At 46.4% G+C, this 25,216-nt stretch overlaps 1 protein-coding gene across 1 annotated transcript in view; it reads right to left on the bottom strand.

Annotated features, from left to right (window-relative positions):
- BORCS5 (BLOC-1 related complex subunit 5) overlaps positions 1-25,216 on the bottom strand; it is a 160,638-nt gene that overhangs the window by 24,570 nt on the left and 110,852 nt on the right. Inside the window, exon 4 of the mRNA XM_069228020.1 lies at positions 2,401-2,558. Coding sequence (XP_069084121.1) covers positions 2,401-2,558 — 158 coding nt within the window. The remainder of the gene's footprint in view (positions 1-2,400; positions 2,559-25,216) is intronic.

The raw sequence follows: 25,216 nt of genomic DNA, 5'->3' as shown, positions 1-25,216 counted from the left end.
CTGGTAGTGTAAAACTCCTATATTCGTTTTCACACTGCTGTGAGGTCTGCTTCCTTCATAGGCTAACATTGGCGCTACCCTCATACATTGTTTGAGTGGCAGCTGCTGATCTGAAAGGAGTTGGAAAATCATATTTAGTATGGCCAGAATGGGGATACAAAATCCTGCTGACTGGTGAAGTTGGATTTAATATTACTATTTTAGAATTGCCACTTTTAGAAAGTGAGCATTTCTCTGCACTTAAATCATTCTGTGCCTTACAATCCACATCTGGCTGGGTTTAGTTGACAGCTCCCTTGTGCATTCACTCAGACACCCCAAACATAGGATACTCAACCTCACTTGCATACATCTGCATTTTTAATGGGTCTTCCTGGGCTGGGAGGGCCTGACACTTGCATGTCAAAGGACAGTAGCCTGCCCTCACACAAAGGACTGCCACACCCCCTACTGGGACCCTGGCAGACAGGATTGAACTGAAAGGGGACCTTGTGCACTTCTAAGCCACTCTTTGAAGTCTCCCCCACTTCAAAGGCACATTTGGGTATTTAAACAGGGCCTCTGCCCCTACCAACTCAGACACTTCCTAGTGAAGAAACTTGAACCAGAACCTGCATCCTGCCAAGGAGAACTGCGTGGCTGCCCAAAGGACTCACCTGTCTGCTTTCTGTGAAGGACTGCTGCCTTGCTGTTGCCCTGCTGCCTTGTTGCTCTCTGGCTGTGGTGAAGAAGTGCTCTCTAAGGGCTTGGATAGAGCTTGCCTCCTGTTCCCTGAAGTCTCAGGACCAAAAAGACTTCATCTCTACAAGAAGGACTCCTTGTGCGGTGAAATTCGACGCACGGCCTGCCAGAAACGACGCACAGCCTGCACTGCAGTGAAAAATTCACTGCACGCCGAACCAGAATGACGCACCCTGACTTTGCATCGAGAAGATCGACGCAGCGCCAGCAAAGTGACTGGAAATTCGACACACAGCCCACCGGATCGACGCACAGCTGAGCCGGAACAACGCAGCCCACTTCCAGAGAGGAACTGACGCAGCGGCTGCTGTGCGGTAGAAAATTCGACCCAACACCCACCAAATCGACACAGCTCCTGTAACTTCGTCCTGCCAGTGCAGGAAATCCACGCATCGTCCCCGGGGCATCCGAAAACCCCGCATCCCGAAGAGGCCAGCGACAAAAATCAACGCTCAGCCGTCCCTGCGTGAAAACTAAACGACGCATCGCCGGGTGCAGCCCGAGAAATCGACGCACACCCCTTTGTTTCCACGTATCTCCTCCTCTGCGGTTCTTTGCAGAGATTTTGCACGTGAACCAGGTACTTTGTGCTTGAAAGAGACTTTGATTGCTTTTAAAAGACTTAAGACACTTTATATCACTTTGACAGTGATATCTCAACATATACTTATTGCATTTTAATTGTTTTGACCTGCATTTACCCAGATAAATATTGTATATTTTTCTAAACACTGTGTGGTTTATTTTTGTGGTGCTATATGGTGTTATTGTATGATTTAATGCACAAATACTTTACACATTGCCTTCTAAGTTAAGCCTGACTGCTCAGTGCCAAGCTACCAGAGGGCGGGCACAGGATAATTTGGATTGTGTGTGACTTACCCTGACTAGAGTGAGGGTCCCTGCTTGGACGGGGGAGGTAACCTGACTGCCAACCAAAGACCCCATTTGTAACAATGGCCAAACTGTGCCTTACCCCAAAGCATCCTGTAACCATCTGGTGCGTACCACACCCAAGATGAATTGAAGCCTTGCTGCCAACACCACACAGCAGACTTCAACTAAATAAAAGATCTATACAAGAGTACCTAAAAATCGTAATGACCTACAGATGTTTTCATTAGGAGAAAGGTATAGATAATCAGAGAGCAAGCAAAAGTCAGACTTTGATTCAAAGTAAGTAAGCTGTTGGAGGTGCATCATTAAGATGTTACAAACATGCTTCGGAGATAGGTATGGGTCATAAGGTTTTAATTATTTGCTAATATGTTTATCAAGAGGGTGGCAAATCTTGTACCTTGTGTCACTGGAACCCTAAGGATGCAGGTTATTCTTCCTTCAAGGCATAACCAATCTCTGTACTGAACTGTCATTTGTTTCACTGAACTGCAAGATCTGTGAAGACATTGTTGTAGAGGTTTGTCATTCCCCTTCCAACAGCTTTGCCCATCTCCTCTGACAGGATAAAGAAACTTCTGTAATATTATGTAAAGATATGGTAGTAATATCTACCAACTTATAATACTAATGTTGTTGATCTTGGAAAACCAAAAGTTTAGTCAGCCTTGGAAAGAGTACGAGGGTTAAATCTAGGTCGTACCTCTGCAACCAAACAGACCTTAGTTATGGCACGTGACTTGTGGTGCAGTGTGTGCTCACCTCTTTGATACGCTTCACTAGCGCATTCTGATCGAAGGCCACAGCCTCTGCACACTGGTGAAGGTGCTCTTGATATCGGACGCAGAGATGCAGCACTTGCTGGGAGTCCAGTCTCTCCAGTTTGGTGTTTGTGGGTGAGGTCTGTCCACTGAGAAGCCCTGCAAGCAAAATTAAATATGTTTAAGAGCAGAAGTGTTAATGGCACGCACTATTATACACTCAACAAATACTACTATGAATTAGTACAAAAACTTAGAGATAATTTTACCTTTTTTAGAAGAATAGACTTTTTTCTTTGTCTTCAATTCACAATTTGCCAAATAAATAACAAATCATATTGTTAGCCTGAACCAGTTGTTTCAGTAATATGTAGCCCAAAATACCAGCTTTTCACATAAAACAACCTGCTATATGCGTAATAATAAAGTAAAACATGGATATAGTGCATTATTCGCTGAAGAATCTCTAGGTACTAGGGTGCACCATGCCAAAGGATGGTCATAAAAAAAGATGTAAGTAGCAGACACCATATATTCTGATACTAGGATTCTGTTTGTAGTGAAGCAGTGGGTGTTCCAGAGTTTAGAAGCAAAGGTGGGCAAGCTACGACTGAAAGAGCCACGTGACTTAGGAATCATAGCAAACAGGCAGATTGTATGGACAGAATATCCCCCATAGAGATGGAGAACAGTCTTGAGATTCTATGTTTAAATATCTCACTGTTTGTGGTATGGCAAAATGCCGCAAAGTCTCCACAAGATCCTCTTTAGCTTCTCTTTCAATTGCTATTCATGAGGCACAGTACACTTTTTCTTAAATGATCATTAATATGTGCAATGTATACTGAAGGTGCAAAGTGTAAGGGTAGAAATAAGTCAATGAGTGGATGAACACGTTTCTCTTTGTAGTGGCCTAATTCCCACATGAATATGCACCATGTGTGTGATGGGGAGACCAGGTCTTCTAGTGTCCATCGGCTGAGACTAGTGAGTAATACAATGTGTGGATGCCTTACTGGCTCCATGAGTGTGTGTGCGTGAGGTGATGGTTGAATTTAGGGGCAGTTCCAAGCATTATGTTCACGCCAGAATCCTCAGTATGGGCTAGGTAGGTATCAGATGTCTTGATGCAGTGGCCCAAGATTGGGATAGACTCTTGCACTACAGGACAATCAGAGAACCACGGCTAGATGGATCGGGCAGCTTCTACTGACCTACTGTTTTCCCAACCTGTCCCTACAGCGACAGCTTGTGCTTGAGGTAGATGGGATGGAAAAAGAAACACTGATCCATCAGCATCCCAAACTGATAAGCGACACAGCTCAAGTCACCTCTAGGGCCACCAACCGATCATCTACACCTTTAACACAATCAGGTATGCAATCATTATTTTCACTCCAGGGAGTCAGCTACAGAATTTTAAAGATGATTAGACATGAAAAACAGTCCCTCCACCCACCACTACAACTATCCTAGCAACTATTTTTATCAGTTTGCTGACGTTCCAGTGAGAAGTACCTCAAGCTCCAAGAGAATATTGCAATGTTCGCTACAAAGTATTATCCATTTAGAAAAGCTGCATTTTTAAGCATTCGCACAATATGCAAGATTTTCCCCAATTAGGAAAACCTTCCCCTAAACTCTAACCGTTTTTTGGACTGCTCCTTTTAAAATCCCACCCTGAACAAAGGTGGCAAAAGTAAATCTCCAATTGTATCCAAAGAGGAAATGTTCCTTACAAACGTTTTGAACTCTCACGTGCAGCTTTGCGAGTGTTCATCTACTCTTCAAGTTTGTCCTGCCCTGAACACTTCCTCACTGAATGTATGAGATTTACTCAGATACATACCCTCATAAAAGTAACAAATTTGTCTAATTGTATTTATGATAAATGTATTTGTGCCTCCATACAGTTCTGTGAATATTTAACATGTTTCTAAACTCTTAAATCTTGCGATTTGCAAACCGAATTTTAATTCAGGTGCACAAATGGCTTTGTCCGAGCCTTATTTACTTGCACCTATATATGTAGCAATTCTAAAAAAACTACTCTACAAAGCCAAACATAAAAATATAGCAATGCATTTATAGCTGTACCCTATGTTGTCATGTGTGTGTGCGTATATTATACTTACTCAAAAACAAAGGTTAAAACCACGTTAATAGTTAGGTGAAAATGTCAGTTTAAACAGAACATTTAAACTCAAGAAAACACTGAAATTCTTCAGTTATAGTTATTGCCTTGTCATGCAGTGTTGTCATCAGTGATATTATCAGTTATGTCATAGAACGTCATGAATGATGTAATGTGAGAGGTCATAACCAGTGTATGGCCTGTGGCGGCCAGCCCCTAAGGCGCATGGCCTTTGTCCATGCATCAGGAGATTGGCCGCAGGGCCTGGCCACAACCAGACCCTGTGCCCAAACCCCTGCCGGCAGCCAGGCCCTGCTCAGATCAGACTCCCTCTCACATGTGGTCAACTGACCACAGACATCCACACCTCCCCTTTTTCATTTGTTTAAAAAAAAAAAAAAAGTTTTCCACTCCTGCAAGATACTTGCGTGAGCCAGTTCAGCCCTCTGTGCTCCCACAAGATTCTCTCTGGAAAAGAGGGGCCCACGCTGGATTCCCCCTTGGAGTCGCAAAAGATTGTGGCACTGCAAAATATATATAATTTGGCTCTGGTCTGGGGTCTGTCTGGTCCCACCATACAAGGTCAAGTGGGTCAGAGTACCCCTACACTACCCCTGTACGCCTTTTTTGTTTTGGCACTGTCTTGTGTCCTGTAATGGAAGCCACAAAAGTTTCTTCTTATTGTGGCCAGCAAATCGGAGCGCAAACTCCCACAAGATTTGCAAGAGCTTCTGGCTCCCGCAGGAAGGAGGTTGCCACTTGATGGATCACCCCAAAACTTTTCAAGGAAGGAGCTGAAGTGGATTAACTTTTTCTTGGAACATTTACATCAAACGGCTCCAAAGTTATTAGCAAACCAAAAATCAGTTTCCTATGGTAACTAGGTCCTAACTAGAACTACATAGTGAAGGCCACTGTGTGGCTGATACATATATACATTCACTAAGAAAACCAAAGGGTTCAGGGACATTATACTTAGGTTGACGTTTTACCCATACAAAACCAGATAAATTCAACAGTTACAGTTATACTTATGTTAAGTTATACTTATGTTAAGAAACTATTACTTGTGGCCTAAAGTTACTTAACTGCACAAGTTATAGTTATAACTATCTGAAGAAACTATAGGTATAACACTAACTGCTATATTTCTACAGTTTGGTATGGGTACAACATCAACCTAACTGTAATTTCCCTGTCACCTTTGGTTTTCTTATTGAATGTTATGCTTTTAACATAAAGTTATATATCATTATTGTATGTTAATACAACCACTGACGTGCACGGCTGATGGCCTGGCCTGTGCCCAGGCCCTGCAACCCAACCCTTCACATGCACCCAACCTCACGCTGTGTGATTTATTTATTTATTCTGCGTGGGACCCAGTGATCCATAGAGGATTTACACATAGGGGGTCACACTAAGCCCCGTGGTGGAGCCACAGTTGGCCTGAAAAAAAGGCTATATTTTGCAAGTGTCCTATGGGGGGGGGTCAGGATACCGCTATCGTGACCCCTTATGTGTTTTAAAAAGACTCATCAAGAAGCACTCTATCCCTTACTACATGCGAACCAAGACACACAAAGTGAGTAACACATACTAATTCATGCAAAGTCACACACAAAGGCACTGACACGTGCAAGCAAAACCTCCATAAACAATGCACAATACTCCTTTCCCTCACCCAGAAACTAAACACACACATTAAAATGACAAAACGTATGTTACCTCTAGAGAGTTTTACTTTTAGTCATTTCAGTAGGTTTATCTTACTTCGTGGCATTGAAAATACTCATAGGTAAGATACACACATAAATAGTGGCATTGAAAATACGCATAGGCAAGATACACACATAAATATTACTGCATGGTTAAATAATTTTTTGTGTTTTGTTGTGAGGGTTTTAGGAGTTTGGTTATGTTCAAAGGTATAGGATGTGAACGGTTCTGCACAACCACAAATGATCTGTAGCAAATGAAGAAAAATCTTCCTTTGCTTTTGTGGAAATTCTGGGCTGTGCTAATGTTGTACCTAGGTGTGAGTTCTTTGCTGTGTGAGTTTAACAAGGAAGAGTAGGATCTAGGGAGATGGAAATGTATACTGATGAGCGTTATCAGTGTGTCTCTCTTCTGCCAGGGGTCACCTAGAGAGCTCATAATGAGAAGGGCTCAGCTTGTATTAAGATAACTCCTTGCAGGATCTTTCTATATATGAAAGGCAATTAAGCTCATGCTCATGCCCACCACTAAGCTCATGCATGAACTGTTAGATGATTAAATAAACTTGCTGAGCTTAACCTTCCTAGATGTGGGTGTGGATGCTAGAATTTGGTGACAAATTTGTGTTTTACTGGAGTATGAAGCCCTTGCCAAAGTTCAGCAAGGCTCGAAAATCTTGTAGGACTACAACCTGTAGTTCTGAAGTGGTCTGATATGTGTACTGTTTATTGGGGGTATGGTATATGACTTGTCCAGTCAATTTGAGATTTCAAGGCTTGCCAGTCCTAAAATACTTTGGGTGTGGGGTACCTGTAATGGTGCTGGTGTGTAGTTGTCTCAGGGAATGGGGACCCCGGTCTAGTGCACACGTTTCAAGATGAGCAACCATTGCTAACACCTGCATCAGACATTTTCTAGATTTGTGTGCCAGTAATGTCTGTACACGTTAATGCTTATTGTGCTCTAGTGAGTGTTCTGAGTTTGGTGATGTTGAGAGGTATTGGTTGTGAATGGATTTGCACAAAGTATCTCTATTGAATGAAGCACACCTTCCTCGGTTTGTGGAACTTTTTGCTATGGAAACTGGGTATGTGATATTGAGCTGTGAGGGATCTGTTATTTGAGTGTAGCATACATTCATTGGTAGGCTGCCTGGGAGATGAAATATGCACTGCTGCGTTCTGACTGTAGTATTATGCCAGGAGCCGGTTAGGGAGCTCATTAGCAGTAGGGCCAAGCTTACATTAACAAACAGCTGTTGATAGAGTATCTGTATATATGAAACTTACTCGTGCTTGTATCTGAATTTGTAGAAATTAAAAAAACAAATGCTGAACTGAACGTTCCTAAATGGCCGGATTCCTGAAGGGGCTGTGCCCGGATCCAGGCAGGATTATGCAAGAATAGCAGGCAGTATTGGATCGACTGTCAGAAGAGACTAGCTGCCAAAACGTTACTGTTGTGGTAAGAGGTAAGTTGGTTTGGTGTTGCTGAAGGGCCCCATGAGGCCTCTGGCTGGTTCAGCAGCTGGTAGCTATACTGGCCAAGGAAAAAGGGACCTGGGAAAAGCAAAGCTGATGAGAGAACTGGAAGCAATTCATAAAAGAAAAAGGGACCCAAAACTGTCGCACAAGCTAGATGCACCCTGAGCACAACTAAAACAACTAGACATAGACAGAGCGGAATATGCCCTGCCCCGACACCAACATAAATTGTATGTGGGCAGCAACAAATGCGGGAAATTACTAGTGCATAAATTACACCCCAGCATGAGTAGAGATAGAGTACACTCTATCACGGACCCAGCAGATGCAGAGATCATGGGGGAAGATCAGATCGCAGTGATGTCTGGGAACTTTTATCAGACCCTTTACTCATGGCAAGAACATAAAAACACTGATACAGTTCCTCATGTGGGAGAAGGTCTTATAACCAAATTAAGACCTCGACCTGCTGAGGATGTAGAGAAACCTATAACACATCTATTATAACAGAAGAAATGTTACCTGCCACCACCTGGCTGAAGCCCTTTAAATCTCGGGTCCTGGATGGATTTATGTCGTACTAGCTTCCGCCAGACCCTAGCTCAGATACTTACCAAGATCTTTTACTACTTTGCTGAAAACAGGACGCTAACGCTGTAGCAGTTATCCCCAAGCCAGGCAAAAAAAAACAGCCCTGCAGTTCATATAGACCTATCTCGCCGATTAACACGGATGTAAAACTCTTCACACGTATCCTGCTGGCCCGTCTGAGCCCCTACATGCCCAACCTGGAGGATCCGGACCAGGTGGATTTTATCCAAGACAGAAAATGTAGGGATACTACTAAACCTATACTACACATTATAGATAAGATGCATACGTCTAAAAAAGAAGCCCAGCTGTGGTAATGAAAGTTGAACAGGCATTTGACAGGGCCCACTAAAACATTTTGGAACTGAGGGACAAGTTCTGCCACTGGATGTTGTGCGGTTACAGCTACCCCAATGCCAGGGTGCGGATGAGTGGCACTTCTTCAGAACCCTTCCCCATTTGGAGGGGGAAATGTCAATGCTGCTTTCTGTCACCTCTCCTTTTTGTACTCTATATGGAGCCACTGGCCCAACATGTTAAAGATAGCCCGCTTAGCTCAGGGGCGAGATTCAGGGCGGATACTCATACCATAAGAATATATGACATACTAGTTCTATTTGCCGATCCTGTCCTCTTCCCTGTCTTGCTAGACACTCATTGGAGCTTTGGGGACACCTCCAGGTCAAAAATTGATTTACAGAAATAGCAGATATTCAACCTTACTGTCTTTCCCTGCACATTGTCAAAGTCTTCATGTTTAATTTCCTAGCCTGAGCTGCGACATCCATTTCGTAATTGAGACTACAAATTTCCAAGTCTACCATGAAAATGGCAGCTATCAATTATTGCTTGCTTCACAGACAAGTTAAACAAGATCTCTCGCTGGCAGCAGTAAAGCTTTTAGTTCCAATGAATTGCTGCTTTAAATATGAACACCCTACTCAAGAACTTGTTTTAGTTCTAGGCACTCCTTTTACATCCACTCTCTTACACACTTAAGGCACCACATTCAAAGCGAAGTAGATTTGTTTGGGGTGGACAGAAGCTACGCATGTGCAATAAAGTGGCCTACAGGTAATACAGACTAGGGTGGTCTTGGGGTTCCTAATGTCATACAGTATTCCCAAGCAGCCCAACTAAGGTACATATGTGAAATGGGGGAGGGAGAATTCTGAAAAGCATTGCTGCTTTATGGATCAAATGATTGCTGACATACACATTTGAAAGATCCCTTGCCTGCCCCATTAACAGAGCATAAAGCCTATATTCATGCCCTATAGTAACCTTGCCAGTATGAGATAGCCTGGCAGAAAGGAAGGGTTTGACTTTGTTCCGCTCACCACTGACGCCGATCATCTCCAACCCAGACTTCACTCCAGGCCTACAGGGGGATCGTTTCTCCAACAGGTTACAAAGGGGTTGGCAATTTATTTGACATAGGTGGGATCATCCCGTTTGATAGGCTAAAAAAATTTATATGGGTTCCTGGAGTCTGATTATATTCAGTACATACAGATTCGGCAAAGGGACACACACCTCTCAGTTAAAACACAGGTGTACAACATTTGAAGAATGGATTTTCCTGGAGGACAACGATAAACGCATAGTCTCTCAAATATACTTGCTGCTAGTGCAACTCCTTCCAAAAGAGAAACCTGTGGGTCGAAAGCGGTAAGAAGCAGATTTAGGACACACTCTAACACAAAGAATGAGAGGCTATTTTTAAATGTGCCCAAAATATAGCAAGGAATGTCTCTAGCAGGAAAACCATGACCTTGGTAGCACACATTGATATTTTACCCTAGCTTGGAGTCAGAAATGGTGCCCAGAGCAGAAAGCGAAGTGCAGCAGGTAATAGAGACACAGGGACACTCCATGTTTTATGGAATTGTCCCAGTTTGATTCAATACCAGGACAAAGTCTTCGATTATACAGATAAAACTTTTGATACACAAACCCTGAACTTCCAGTTTTAGGTAAGATTTAGATTGTCTACTAGGCAAATATTTCAGCTAAAATCATTAAGAGGCCATCATATTGCTCTTGCGCAGCACACCAGGCAATTTTTTCTCTTTCGGGCATAGACCAGATCCCAGACTGGCTTCACAGGATCTGGCACTTACTAGGAATAGGGAAATTAACATTCTTTATAGAATATAAAGTGGACAGTATCAGAGAGATAAAGTCTCCATATATCACACTTCACTCAACCAAATTCTATAAGCTAGCATGTACTAAGTACCCTAAAGTTCTACATACAGCGCCCTATCCCAATTAGATGATGTAGTGGTACGAAGTTGGCTGGCAGGGGAATTAAAAAGATATCCTTTGTGTAGAAATCTGGACATTAACAGACTTGATGGAAAGAAGTACTGGCAGAGGCACAGACTATATTCAGGAACTAATGAGTGTACGCTGTGTGTAGAAGGTAGGATGCGTTAGTTGCTTTTTCTGTATTTGTCCTCGTCTTTTTTTTCTCTGTTGATTTACAGTTCCGGCCGGCCGTCAAGTTGTAGGAAATGGCTTTGTGCAAGATCCTAAAACGTTAAATAAACAGAACTGGAACTGATCAATAAAAATCTCAACACAATGGGTGATTTAAAAAAAAAATGAAGGCTGATCCGGCAATCAAAAAAAAAAAAAAGTCAGAGCTGACAAGTAGCCTTTGATAGCACCCAGAGCAAGTCCTTACTGGGCCAGGGAAAAAATAAACACCACATTTTCAGAAAACTTGGCCAGCAGCGGTTTAATCTGACAGGAACTAGACCAATTCACAAATCTGTCCCAATTACTGGCATACAAGACTTTATAGGACCCCCATGCAGCCAAGATAACCTCAACAACTTCAGGAGGCAGGTGAAAGGAGGTCAAGCTGCCACTATATCCAACCACAGAGATGTAGATTGTGCAGGCCTGGGTGCGGCACCCTGCCCTCCTGTTGCAACAGAAGATCCTCACAAATTAGTAGCTTGCTCGGAAGACAGATGCTCATGACTAGGAGTTCCAGGTACCGCACACTCCAGGCCCAATCTGGTGCCACTAAGATTATGTGGGCCTGGTCATTCCTGATAATCTTCAGAATTTGTAACAGAAGAAGCAGCAAGGCATACAGGAGTCCCGAGCTCCACTCTAGGCAGAATGCCTCTCTGAGAGAGCACCTCCTTGAAACTCTAACAAGCAAAAGGAAGACTTTCAATGGCGAGCGATTCACCCTCAACTCCAACAAACATGTGGAGGTGAACTTCTGTCGGAGATTAGAGGCATCAGATGTCCAACTCTCCCAGATGGCCTTGCAAACCCCAAAAGTGATGCATCCTAAACAGCTGGCTGAAATAAGGAGAGGGGACTGCCCCTGACTGGATCAGCAACCAGCACTACAAATCTCTACCAGTCGCCTCCAAAAACTGGAAGAACAAGTTACTTACCTTCAGTAATGCTTTTCCTGTTGGATACAGTACCTACCTGTGGATTCCTCACCTTAGGAATTCTCCCAATGTGGCAGCATTCGATGGAAACTTTTCCTAGCTCTCCACGTCGACGAGGATGTCATAATAGCACAGCTCTGCACGCGACTCCATTTGACGTCATCGAAGCCATAAGAACACCTCGCAGGCGTGCTGACGTCAGTTTCACCACTTTTTTTTTTACTGTGCCTTCGAGGTGAACAGGTGAATACCAACATCACAGGCACATGTGCCAACTCAATATATACATGGAAAAATCTTTTATACATATATAAACACTATAGAACCTTAAATATAAATACAAATATATATATATATATATATATATATATATATAACACATTCAATAAACATCAATGGTTCTCTTGGTAGGACCAGACAGGCAACGGGGAGGCGGGTGGGACTGTGAGGAATCCACAAGTAGCTATTGTATCCACCAGAAAAAGCGTTACCGAAGGGAAGTAACTTGTTCTTCTAATGGATACAACTACCTGTGGATTCCTCACCTTATGAAAAGAATTCCAAAGCAGTCCCACACTCGGAGGTGGATGCCGGACAGGTCAAACCAAGAAGTCCTGCAAAACAGAACAGGTAAATGGCCAGCCCTCCTCACTTCCGAGTCTAAACAATAATGCTTTGTGAAAGTGTGGAGGGAAGCCCAAGTTGCTGCTTTACAAATGTCAGCAACAGGCACACCTCTAGCTAAAGCCGACGTGGCAGAGTTAGCCTTGGTGGAATGAGCCCTAATGCCTTCAGGAGGAACCTTCTTTGATAGAAAATAACATATCTTTATGCAAAGAATGACCCACCTTGGAAGAGTCCTCTTGTGGACGGTTTTACCCTTAATTTTGCCCAGACAGCAAATGAAGAGCTGATCAACAGTTCTGAAGTCCTTTGTCTTTTCTATGCAGAAGCTCAGGGCCCTTTTCCGATCCAGGCAATGCAGCCTTTCCTCCTCCTTCGATGGATGGGGAGGAGGGTAAAAGGATGGAAGAATTATAGATTGTACTAGATGGAAAGGAGTGACTGCCTTAGATAGGAAAGCCGCCATGGTTCTCAAACCACCTTATTAGCATGGAAGGTAGTATAAGGGGGTTTTCCACTAAGAGCCTGAATCTCATTAACACGCCTGGCCGACGTGACGGCTGTTGAAAAAACTGTTTTAAAAGCTAGGAGCCTCAACGGGCAACTGTGCATTGGTTCAAACGGAGATCCCATCAAAAAAGTTAAAACAATTCAAATCCCACTGAGGCATTACAAAAGGAGTAGGAGGAAATTTGTTTGTTAAACCCTTAAGGAACCTAACAATTGTAACTAAATAAAGAGGGTTGATCAGGTAAACAAATAAAAGCTGTCAGTGCCGATAAATATCCTTTCACTGTTGCAACTGCTTAGCCTTTTTTTGCTAAGGAAAGTGCAAATTGCAAAACATTATACAAATGGGCATTTAAAGGATCAATTTGTCTCTCTCCACATCAATTAACAAATTTGCCCATCTGCAGGTATAGACAGTCTTGGTGGAGTGTTGCTTGGCCGATAAAATAACATCCACCACTTCTGGAGGTTGAGAAAAAGAACTCAGATTGCCCTGTTCAATCTCCAGGCATGTAGGTGCAGGCTCTGGAGGTAGGGGTGTAGAACCTGCCCCTGTGACTGCGAGAGGAGGTCTGCCTTGTGAGGGAGATGGAGCGGAGGGCACAGTGACGCTGAAGGTCTGTGTACCACACCCTTCTTGGCCAATCTGAGGCTATTAATATGAATCAGGGCCCAGTCTTGGTGAATTTTCCTGAGAACTCGAGGAATCAAGGTTGTGGGAGGAAACGCATAAAGCATCTGGTTGCTCCACGTCCGCTGAAACAGGTCCTCCAATGCCCCCTGCATCGGATACTGGATAGTGCAGAACAACGGGCAGTGCGCGTTCTCGTGGGTGGCAAACATGGCTATCTGAGGCGTTCCCCACAACTGGAAGACGTGAAGAGCTACCTCCGGAGGGAGACACCACTCGTGAACGGCTGAAAAGCGCTGACTGAGACCATCCACACGTACACTGAGAACTCCGGCCAAATGGTTGGTTACCACGCAAATCCAATGCTCCTGTGGCCAGGACCAGAGCCGCAGAGCCTCTCTGCAGAGAACATACTACCCTACTTCTCCCTGTTTGTTGTTGTACCACATCGCTGTAGTGTTGTCTGTCAAGACTTGTACCGACTGAACGCGAATGGATGGGAGGAAGGCCTTTAGAGCCAGACGTATCGCCCGCAACTCCAACAGATTGATGTGAAACATCTGTTCTACTGAAGATCAAAGGCCTTTGATCTCCAGATCCCCCAGATGTCCACTTCACCCTAGAGTGGAAGCATCTGTTATGACTGGTCAACGGAGGTGGAGGACAAAATGGCCTTCCTTGAGAGAGGTTGCCCTCCACAATCCACCATCGTAGATCCACTGCAGCGTCTCTGGACATCGTTATTGACTCCTTGAGATCCCCTTTGTGTTTAAACCACTGCTTGCGGAGGCACCACTGAAGAGCCCTCATGTGCCAACGTGCATGAGTGACCAACAGAATGCAGGAAGCGAACAGACCAAGAAGGCGTAGAACCTTTAGTACTGGAACAGCCGCTGCCCTTTGAAACATTGGAGTCATAGCCTGAATGTCCTGAATCCTCTGGGGAGGAGAGTAGGTCCGATTCAATGTTGTGTCTAGTACTGCCCCAATGAACAGGTGGTGCTGAGAGGGCTCCAGGTGAGTCTTGGGCACGTTTACCAAAAAGCCCAGGTTGAACAACAACAACTGGGTTGTCACCTGCAAATGGTGCAGCACCAACTCTGGGGACTTGGCTTTGATCAACCAATCGTCCAGGCATGGGAATACAAATATTCCCCTCCTTCTGAGGTCCACCGCATGCACTGCAATCACCTTAATGAAAACTCAAGGTGCCCAAGTAATGCCAAAAGGAAGGGCCGCAAACTGGTAGTGCTGCGACCCTACCATGAACCGGTGATACTTCCTGTGCGACTTCAGCATGGGGATGTGAAAATAAGCATCCTGCAAGTCGACAGACACCAACCAGTCTTCCTTGTCCAAAGCAAGAAGCTAGGGTCAGCATTTTTAACTTTACCTGTTTGAGGAACCAATTCATAATCCTCAGGTCCAAGATAAGCCTCAAACAACCATCCTTCTTGGGAATCAGGAAATACCTTGAATAACATCACTGACCCCTTTCCTGCTCCAGAACCAACTCCACTGCACCCTACTTCTCCCTGTTCGTTGATGTACCACATCGCAGTAGTGTTGTCTGTCAAAACTTGTGCTGACTGACTGCAAATGAATGGGAGGAAGGCCTTGAGAGCCAGAAGTATTGCCGCAAATCCAACAGATTGATGTGAAAAATCTGCTCTACTGGAGACCAAAGGCCTTTGATCTCCAGATCCCCCAGATGTGCTCCCCACCCTAGAGTGGATGCATCTGTTATGACTATGGTCACCGGAAGTGGAAGACAAAACAGCCTTCCTTGAGAGAGGTTTCTGTCCACACTCCACCAACGCAGATCTACTGCAGCGTCTCTGGAGATCGTTATCTACTCCTCAAGATCCCATTTGTCTTGAAACCATTGCTTGCGGAGGCACCACTGGAGAGCCTTCAAGTGCCAACGTGCATGAATGACCAACAGAATGCAGGACGCAAACAGACCGAGCAGGCGTAGGACCTTTATGATTGGAAGAGCCGCTCCCCTTTGTAACATTGGTATCATAGCCTAAATGTCCTGAATCTTCTTGGAAGAAAGGTAGGCCTGATTCAATATTGTGTTCAGTACTGCCCACTGAACAGGAGGCGCCAAAAGGGCTCCATGTGAGACTTGGGCATGTTTACCAAAAAGCTCAGGTTGAACAACAACTGGGTTGTCACCTGCAAATGGTGCAGCACCAACTCTGGGGACTTGGCTTTGATCAGCCAATCGTCTAGGCAAGAAAATACAAATATTCCCTTCCTTCTGAGGTACGCTGCCACCGCTGCCATCACCTTTGTGGTGCGGAAGTAAGACCAAAAGGAAGGACCACAAACTGGTAGTTACCACAAACCAGATACTTCCTGTGCAACTTCAGAATAGGGATGTGAAAATAAGCATCCTGCAAGTCGATAGACACCATCCAGTCTTCCTTGTCCAACGTAAGAAGCACCTGTGCTAGGGTCAACATTTTTAATTTTTCCTGTTTGAGGAACAAATTCAAAATCCTCAGGTCCAAGATAGGCCTCAAATGACCATCCTTCTCGGGAATCAGGAAATACCTTGAATAACATCCCTGACCCCTTTTTCCTGCTCCGGAACCAACTCCATTGCATCCTTTAACAGAAGTCCCTGCACCTCCTGTTAAAGCAACAGGAGATGCTCTTCTGAGCAAAAGTAATGACTGGGACGGAATGGGGGGTGCTCCCAAAAGGGAAGGGCATAACCTTTTCTCACTATGCCGAAGACCCATGAGTCTGAGGTTATTAACCCCCACTCCTGGAGGAAATGTAACAACCTTCCACCTACGTGCAAGCACATGCTGGTGAATGGAGTGAGAACTAGGGCTGCTTTTCTGGCTGGATTCCCCCAGAGGATGAAGAGGAGGAAGAAGGCTGCTGAGCAGCTCCTTGCATTCTAACTCTTCCACGACCCCTTTAGGACCTGTACATGGGGTTGGCAGGCTGCTGGACGTGGAACTGCTGCCTCCCACGAAAGGATGACTCATGTCCAAACTCTATGATGTCTAAAGGCCCAAAGTTTTCACAGTGGCTCTACTATCCTTGAATTGTTCCAGGGCCGAGTCTGCCTTTGCACCAAACAGCCTGACACCATCAAAAGGGAGGTCCATCAATGTAGCTTGCACATCCGAGGAAAACCCAGAACCTCTGAGCCAAGCATGCCTCCTAGCTGCAATCGAAGTCCCCATGGCTCTAGCAACTGAGTCCGCAGTGTCCAGGACTGACTGGATCACTTGTTTGGCTGCCGCTTGACTGTCCTGTAACAGTCCAGCAAACTGTCTCTGTACTTCCCACGACAATTTAGGGTCCACCTCTTTTGCCGTATTCATTAGCGCATAAATGTATCTCCCCAGTACACAAGTCACATTCAATCATTTTAAAGCCATGCTTCCGGAGGAGAAGCTCTTCTTTGCTGACTGTTCCATATGCTATGACTCTCTATCAGCTGGTGTTGTAGGGAATGACCCCCAGAGCCGATCTTGAGAGACAAGAAGTTTGCACTACCAAGCTTCCCGGTGTTAGGTTAAAAAACGGAGGGTCACCAGGAGCAACTTTATACCGCTTGGCTACAGTTTTTGAAACTGCAGAAATAGTGACTGGTTTCTTCCATATCTCCAATATGGGTTCCATCAAAGCGTCACTGAATGGAAGAAGGGACTCTGAAGACGAAGCTGATGGATGCAGCACCTCTGTCAGAACACTAGTCTATAACTCCGATGCAGGCAGAGGCAAATCTAACAACTCTGCCACCTTCCTAATCACCCCATGGTAGGTCGTCACTTCTGATGAAAGCACACCTCGAGGGGATACACCCTTCCACTCAGGGGAGGTATCCAACCCACTAGCAGTATCCAGTCCCTGGTATTCATCTGAAGGCACAGGAATCCACCTGTTGTTGTTCCTCTAGATACCCTTCCAGAAGTCATAAGGCCTTCCCTCTAGATCTTAGTCTAGACTCCAAACGTGGCGTCGATAAAGAGTTCGCTGACGTCGACGACACCCCTAAGGGAGAAGGCAAAACTGAAGGAGTAGTAGGAGCCTTGATCCACGCTCCATGCCAGAGTAGACTGAGCGGACTTCGCTTGAGGTCTCTCCGATGTTGGCACCAGCAAAACTGGCAGCGCCGGTGCCGTCATCTGGGGTAGAGGCGGTGACATCCTTATCGCTGTGTGAGTACAATCCAAAGGGGTTGCTGGTAGAAAAGACATAAATGGAGCCTGCTTATACGGCGCCAGCATCTCCACCGTAAAAGCCAACTGACCCTTTGGGCCAGCAGGCGCACCAGAGGGGACCATTGCCCTATTAGAAATGCTAAATATAGCATTTAGGAACAGAAACGGATCCGCTCCCGGAGCCGAAAAGGCAGGATACTCATGTTCCCCTTCTGGTGGTTGGGCTGGATCTGACGCCAGAACTCCAAACTCCCGACCCTGAGAGGATGCAGGGGAAAATTGAGCCACTGGACTCGCAGGTGACGCTGACATCTCTACCAAAGTCGACGCTGGTGACGCCTCAGGTGACTTCGGCTGAGGAGACAAGGTGGGACTGACTATCCAAGTCATGCGGCGTGGTGATCTTGAAGTCGGAGATAACTGCCGAGGGCTGTCATCTCTGGACAAACGGCGTCGTGATTCAGGTCGCTTCCTGTGGGTCCTCAATGATCTGTGTGATGAAGTGTCCCGAGTCCTTGATCTACTTCGCCCTCTTTTCTCTTTCTTTGCTTTAGAGAGCAAGATCTTCGCTCCCCTTTCTTTTAGAGCATTAGGATTCATGCGGTGGCAGGATGAGCAACCTGGCACGTTGTGATCCGAGCTCAAACACCAAAGGCTGTTGTCGTGCGGATCTGTCACTGACATATCACCCCCCCCCCCCACTAGCTACAAAGTTTGAAGCCGGACTTCTTAGGCTGAGACATAGTACAAGACTTTCCCTCAAAACAGTTGCAAAACAACAGAGAGGTAGAAAACCTTAAAGTCGAAGGAGTGGAAAAAAAGGGAACAGACGCCAGCACGCCGGCGAGGACTTCTTATGGGTCCGATGATGTCAGACGGAGTCGCGTGCGGAGCCGTGCTATTTTGACATCCTCGTTGAAGTGCAGAGCTAGGAAACAATTTTTGTTGAATGCTAGCACATTGGGAGAATTCATAAGGTGAGGAATCCACAGGTAGTTGTATCCATCAGAAGTAAGCCGACATATTCCGCTGGTGCTGTGCCCACTGGAACTGTAGACCCCACTGCATCTGCCATGTTTCACCAGCAGGATGCAGGAGGCCCGTGATCCCAATAGCCTCAGCTGCACTGAGATCCAGGTTAGAAGCTGAAACATTGGAACTAGGAGCCTGAATGTGCTAGACTGTCAGCTCCAGGAGAAAAGTACAAAACCATACCACATCCAGAATGACTTTGATGAATGGGAGGGTCTGCGAAGGAGTGACTTTGGCATGTTGAGTGTGAACCCCAATAATGTTAGGAGGTTTGCTGCCTTATTGAGGTAGTCTATGACTGCCTAGGGTGACCCTGCCTTCAACAGTCAGTCATTGAGATACGGGAGGACTAGTACACCCAACATATGCTGCGAACATTGCGATTACTTTGATGAACACCTTTAGGACACTGGTGAGGCCAAAAGGGAGAACCGCAGAATGAAAATGCTCCTGACCTAATGTGAACTGCAGGTAGTGGCTATGGACCTTCAGGACTAGGATATGAAAATAAGCATCCTGCAGGTCCAACACCACCATCCAGTCTCCAGGGTCTAGGGCAAGGAAAGAGGAAAGTCTCTGTCCTTCAGCACAGGGAAGTGGCAGGAGTAACACCCAGTTCCTACCAGGGAGGCCAGAACATTCTTGATAGACCCTTTGGCCAAAAGGGCCTGCCCCTTCTGTTGCAAGACAGACATGTGGTCTTTCGTCAGCCATCTTAATGGTGGTTTAAGGTGCACTGGTTAGCAAGAAATTGAATGGCTTAGCCGATTGAAAATCGGGAGGTACGACTTGTTTACCTGATACGGCCTCTGACAAGGTGGCTCTGTGCCATTAAAGACACAATAAAGAGGTTTTGCAGTTATGGTAGCTGGTGGGGTAGGTGACTGAGCTGCCTGTTGTCCCCCAATGCCCTGGGCATTCCCTTTGTAAGCCTCGGCCACGAAAGGACTGGATGATGTGTAAGGTTCAAAAATCGTTAATGGAACTGTCTGGATGGGGCAGACAGGCCCAAGGAATGTGCAGTGTCCTGGCTTTATTTAAAATGTTCAAGGCTGAGTCTCCTTTCTCAACAAAAAGGTGGGAATCCTCAAATTTAATGTACATTAGGAATGCTTAGACATGCCTGGAGAAGTCCATAGACCTTAATCAGGCATGGAGCCAAAGCACCACACTTGTATCAAACAGCCAACCTAAAAAGTTAGCTTTGTCCAAGCCAAAGTGGATCATAAATAAATTTTGCTAAAACGTGGCCATCCTGGATAGCAGGTGTCGGATGACCAGAAGTTGTCAGCAACTGCTGTTAAAACTTGGCCCACTGTGTCCCATAGGGCTAGAGAGTAATAGCTTCTGAAAGAGAAAATGTGCTTGCCAAATGTCCCTCTCTGTTTAGACTCATGATCAGGTGGGGTGGTGAGGAAGGCATTAGGATTTACCTTGGCGGTGGACACCTGCATCACCAAGCTCTCTGGTGTGAGATGTTGTGTAAGAAGTAAGGGTAGCATGGTGCTGGTCAATGGCACCGAGCAGCATGCCTACGGACAAAGTGCCCAAGAGGGTATCCGTAAGGGCTTCATTAAATGGTAACAAAGGTTCTGTAGGTGCATGTCCACAGTGGAGCATCTCTGTGAAAACATTATTCTCCTCCATAGTAGGCAGCTGCAGCTCCAGCACTTCCGCTGCCCACTGCATAACAACTACGAAGGGGGCGCTTTCTTTGGTGGCAAAGCTAGGAAGAGCCAGGAAATGAAAAAAGGTTGGTCTCTGGAGACGTATCCAGGCCACTGCTATCTTGTAGCTCCTCATACCAATTTTCCTCTTCAAATTGGAAAGAAAAATCAGCCCCTTCATCAACATGGTCATTGTACAAATTAGTGCCAAAAAGTCTGAGCCCTAAAGAATAGTAGCAATGTATTAGAATCTGAGGTGCTTCTGGCTAGCGGCGCTCTGGTGTGCTCACATTTCTGCCTCAGTCGAGCTGGATTCCATTCAGAGCCGGAGAGCACAATAGGCTGTTAACCCTCTAGCTGGTGTCAGAACTGGTGTCAATGTGAAAGAAACTGGTGCAATGAGCGCGCCATAACCTAAGCCTGCACCGGAGCCGGTGCTAAACCTGAAGCTGGTTGAGGGGCATAGACGATGCAGAGGGTGGATCTGCCACTGCAAAGGCAACTAGAAGGAATCATTAACATATCTAAAGGCATCCACCTGTTACATAGTCGACAATGGACGCTGTAATTCAAGGTATTCAGGAATAGGCTCAGGATCAACTCCAATAGAGATCAGGAGCGATCCCAGACTACAACACCCTTGCACTCTCTTTATGTTCGAGAGTGGTGGGGAGGGGCTGATGTCCACTTACATTTCTTATGCTTCTTCTTGGACTTACCTAAAGACTTTGATCGTCACAATGATCTGCAGAGGGGACGACATCTGGTGCGGAAATAGGACCTTCCTTTCAACTTCAACTCATCGTAGCGTAGTGTTTTCTGATGAGTAGCAATATAAAGCTTTACCTCACTGTCCCTATGGCACTTGGATTTATCTGGACCCAGTCCCCACAGGCCCTGGAGTCATATTAGGACCCCAGGCACCAAAGGCATACCTCGTGAGAGTCTGTCACAGACATCTGTCTGCAACAGTTCCTGCATGGCTTAAACTCTGATGTCTTAAGAGATTAATCAATCAATCAATCAATCAATCAATCAATCAAAATATGTATTAAGCATGCTACTCACCCGGAAGGGTCTCAAGGTAAAGCCAGGTCTTTAGGTGCTTTCTGAAAGTCGGGAGGTCCTGGGTCTTGTTTAGGTTGCTGGGGAGGGAGTTCCAGGTGTTGGAGGTGAGGTAGGAGAAGGATCTGCCTCTGGAGGTGGTGTGTTGGATGCGGGGACTGTGGCGAGGGCGAGGTGAGCAGAGCGGAGGAGTCGAGTGGGTGCGTGGAAGTTCACTCGTTCGTTGAGGTAGGCTGGTCCAGTGTTGTGGAGGGATTTGTGGGCGTGGATGAGGATTCTGAAGACGATCCTTTTTCTGATGGGCAGTCAGTGAAGGGTTCTGAGGTGAGCGGAGATGTGTTCGTGGCGTGGGAGGCTGAGGATGAGGCGTGCAGCTGCGTTCTGGATACGCTGGAGTTTCTGCTGAAGCTTGGCTGTGGTACCAGAGTACAGGGCGTTTCCGTAGTCTAATCTGCTGCTGATGAGTGCATGGATGACGTTTTTTCTGGTTTCTATAGGTATCCATTTGAAGGTCTTCCGTAGCATGCAAAGGGTGTTGAAACAGGAGGATGATATGGTGTTGATTTGCTGGGCCATGGAGAGAGATGAGTCTAAGATGATGCCGAGGTTGCGTGCGTGGGTGGAGGGTGTTAGGGGTGGTCCGGGGGCAGTGGGCCACCAGGAGCCATCCCAACCTGTCTTGGGGCCGAAGATGATGATTTCTGTTTTGTTGGAGTTGAGTTTGAGGTGGCTTGCAGTCATCCATTTGGCAGTGTCGAGGAGACCGGCATGGAGGTTTGTCTTAGCGGTGGAAGGGCTCCTGGTGAGGAAGGTGACGAGCTGGGTGTTGTTTGAGTACAAGATGATGGTGATTCCGTGGGGGCGGAGGATGTTGGCGAGTGGGGCCATGTAAATGTTGAACAGGGTAGGGCTGAGGGAGGACCCTTGGGGGACCCCGCAGATGATCTTGGTTGCTGGGGACTGTAAGGGAGGCGACCTTCTGGGTTCTTTTTGGCGAGGAAGGAGGTGAGTCAGTCTAGGGCGTCGAAAAGGCGTGCGCGGAGGGTTTGGTGGCAAGCAGTGTCGAAGGCTGCGGTGAGGTCCAGGAGGATGAGTGTGGCGGTCTCGGCCTTGTCGACTCTGGTCCTGATGTCCTCGGTGCAGGCGATGAGGGTGGTCTCAGTGCTGTGGTTCTTGCGAAATCCAGACTGGGAGGCGTCGAGTGCGTTGTTTTCCTCTATGAAGTGAGACAGTTGGGCGTTCACTATCTTCTCAGCGACCTTGGTGGGGAAGGGGAGAAGAGAGATTGGACGGTAGTTGGTGAGGTCTTCCGGGTCTGCTTTGGGTTTTTTGAGGAGTGCAGTGACTTCGCCGTGCTTCCAGGTGTCTGGGAAGGTAGCGGCGTCGAAGGAGCTGTTGATTACGGCACGGAGCTGGGGAGCGATGATTGGGCTGGCCTTGTTGAAGATGTGGTGGGGGCAGGGGTCTGTTGGGGAGCCTGAGTGGATGGAGTTCATGTTTTTTTTGGTTTCTTTGTCATTGGTAGGGGGTCCAGGTGTGAAGTTGGTTGGGATGGGTGGTGTTGTTGGTCATGTCGGTGGTGTCAGTGGTGGTGGTGATGGTGGGTGCGGGTGGTGTGAAACTGTTGTGTATGTCTAAGATTTTGAGGTGGAAGTAGTTGGAGAGGGAGTTGCAGAGGTTTTGTGTGTGAGGGGTGTCGATGGCGCAGGATTTGGGTTTGGTGAGCTCTTTGATGATGGTGAAGAGTTCTTTGCTGTTATGTGAGTTACTATCTATGCGTTCTTTGTAGTAAGTCCGTTTGGTGGTCCAGATGAGTTAGTGGTGTTTGCGTATGGTAGTTTCGAGGGTGTAGAAGTTGTTCATGGAGGGCTCTTTCCCTTGCACACTGGAAGACATTTTGTCAAAAAAAAGTCTTCAGAAGACTACGGAGCAGCCTTACACCTGCGACTGAAGGCACAGAAAGAAAGAAACTGATGTCAGTACACATGGATGGCACTTACATGAGTCTTCAGGAGTGGCACGACATAGGTGTGGATTCATAGGGAGCACCAACTAGTGTGAGATAGTACTGCTATGGAGTCTTCAGGTCAATTCTGACCTGTTGGGAACATTCACAAGGTGAAGAATGTGGGTTACAAGTATGGATCAGAAATTCCTTTGAATAAAAATGTTATGAAGGCTTAAATTGCCACAAATGTCAAAAAAATATCTCTGCACTTAATGGCGTAAAGCACTGTAGGAAAGTACCATCTTGCCTGGCATGTTACCCCCATTTTTCACTGTATATATGTTGTTTTAGTTGTATGTGTCACTGGGACCCTGTTCACCAGGGCCCCAGTGCTCATAAGTGTGCCTGAATGTGTTACCTGTGTAGTGACTAACTGTCTCACTGAGGCTCTGCGAATCAGAACCTCAGTGGTTATGCTCTCTCATTTCTTTCCAAATTGTCACTAACAGGCTAGTGACCAATTTTACCAATTTACATTGGCTTACTGGAACAGCCTTATAATTCCCTAGTATATGGTACTGAGGTACCCAGGGTATTGGGGTTCCAGGAGATCCCTATGGGCTGCAGCATTTCTTTTGCCACCCATAGGGAGCTCTGACAATTCTTACACAGGCCTGCCACTGCAGCCTGAGTGAAATAACGTCCACGTTATTTCACAGCCATTTTACACTGCACTTAAGTAACTTATAAGTCACCTATATGTCTAACCTTTACCTGGTAAAGGTTAGGTGCAAAGTTACTTAGTGTGAGGGCACCCTGGCACTAGCCAAGGTGCCCCCACATTGTTCAGGGCCAATTCCCCGGACTTTGTGAGTGCGGGGACACCATTACACGTGTGCACTACATATAGGTCACTACCTATATGTAGCTTCACAATGGTAACTCTGAATATGGCCAGGTAACATGTCTATGATCATGGAATTGCCCCCTCTATGCCATCCTGGCATGGTTGGCACAATCCCATGATCCCAGTGGTCTGTAGCACAGACCCTGGTACTGCCAAACTACCTTTCCTGGGGTTTCACTGCAGCTGCTGCTGCTGCCAAACCCTCAGACAGGCATCTGCCCTCCTGGGGTCCAGCCAGGCCTGGCCCAGGATGGCAGAACAAAGAACTTCCTCTGAGAGAGGGTGTTACACCCTCTCCCTTTGGAAAATGGTGTGAAGGCAGGGGAGGAGTAGCCTCCCCCAGCCTCTGGAAATGCTTTCTTGGGCACAGATGTGCCCAATTCTGCATAAGCCAGTCTACACCGGTTCAGGGGACCCCTTAGCCCTGCCCTGGCGCGAAACTGGACAAAGGAAAGGGGAGTGACCACTCCCCTGACCTGCACCTCCCCTGGGAGGTGTCCAGAGCTCCTCCAGTGTGCTCCAGACCTCTGCCATCTTGGAAACAGAGGTGCTGCTGGCACACTGGACTGCTCTGAGTGGCCAGTGCCACCAGGTGACGTCAGAGACTCCTTCTGATAGGCTCCTTCAGGTGTTGCTAGCCTATCCTCTCTCCTAGGTAGCCAAACCCTCTTTTCTGGCTATTTAGGGTCTCTGTCTCTGGGGAAACTTTAGATAACGAATGCAAGAGCTCATCCGAGTTCCTCTGCATCTCTCTCTTCACCTTCTGCCAAGGAATCGACTGCTGACCGCGCTGGAAGCCTGCAAAACTGCAACATAGTAGCAAAGACGACTACTGCAACTCTGTAACGCTGATCCTGCCGCCTTCTCGACTGTTTTCCTGGTGGTGC

The sequence above is a fragment of the Pleurodeles waltl genome, chromosome 4_1 (assembly GCF_031143425.1).
Source record: "Pleurodeles waltl isolate 20211129_DDA chromosome 4_1, aPleWal1.hap1.20221129, whole genome shotgun sequence".
Lineage (NCBI taxonomy): Eukaryota > Metazoa > Chordata > Amphibia > Caudata > Salamandridae > Pleurodeles > Pleurodeles waltl.
This window is presented reverse-complemented; position numbering and strand designations above follow the sequence as displayed.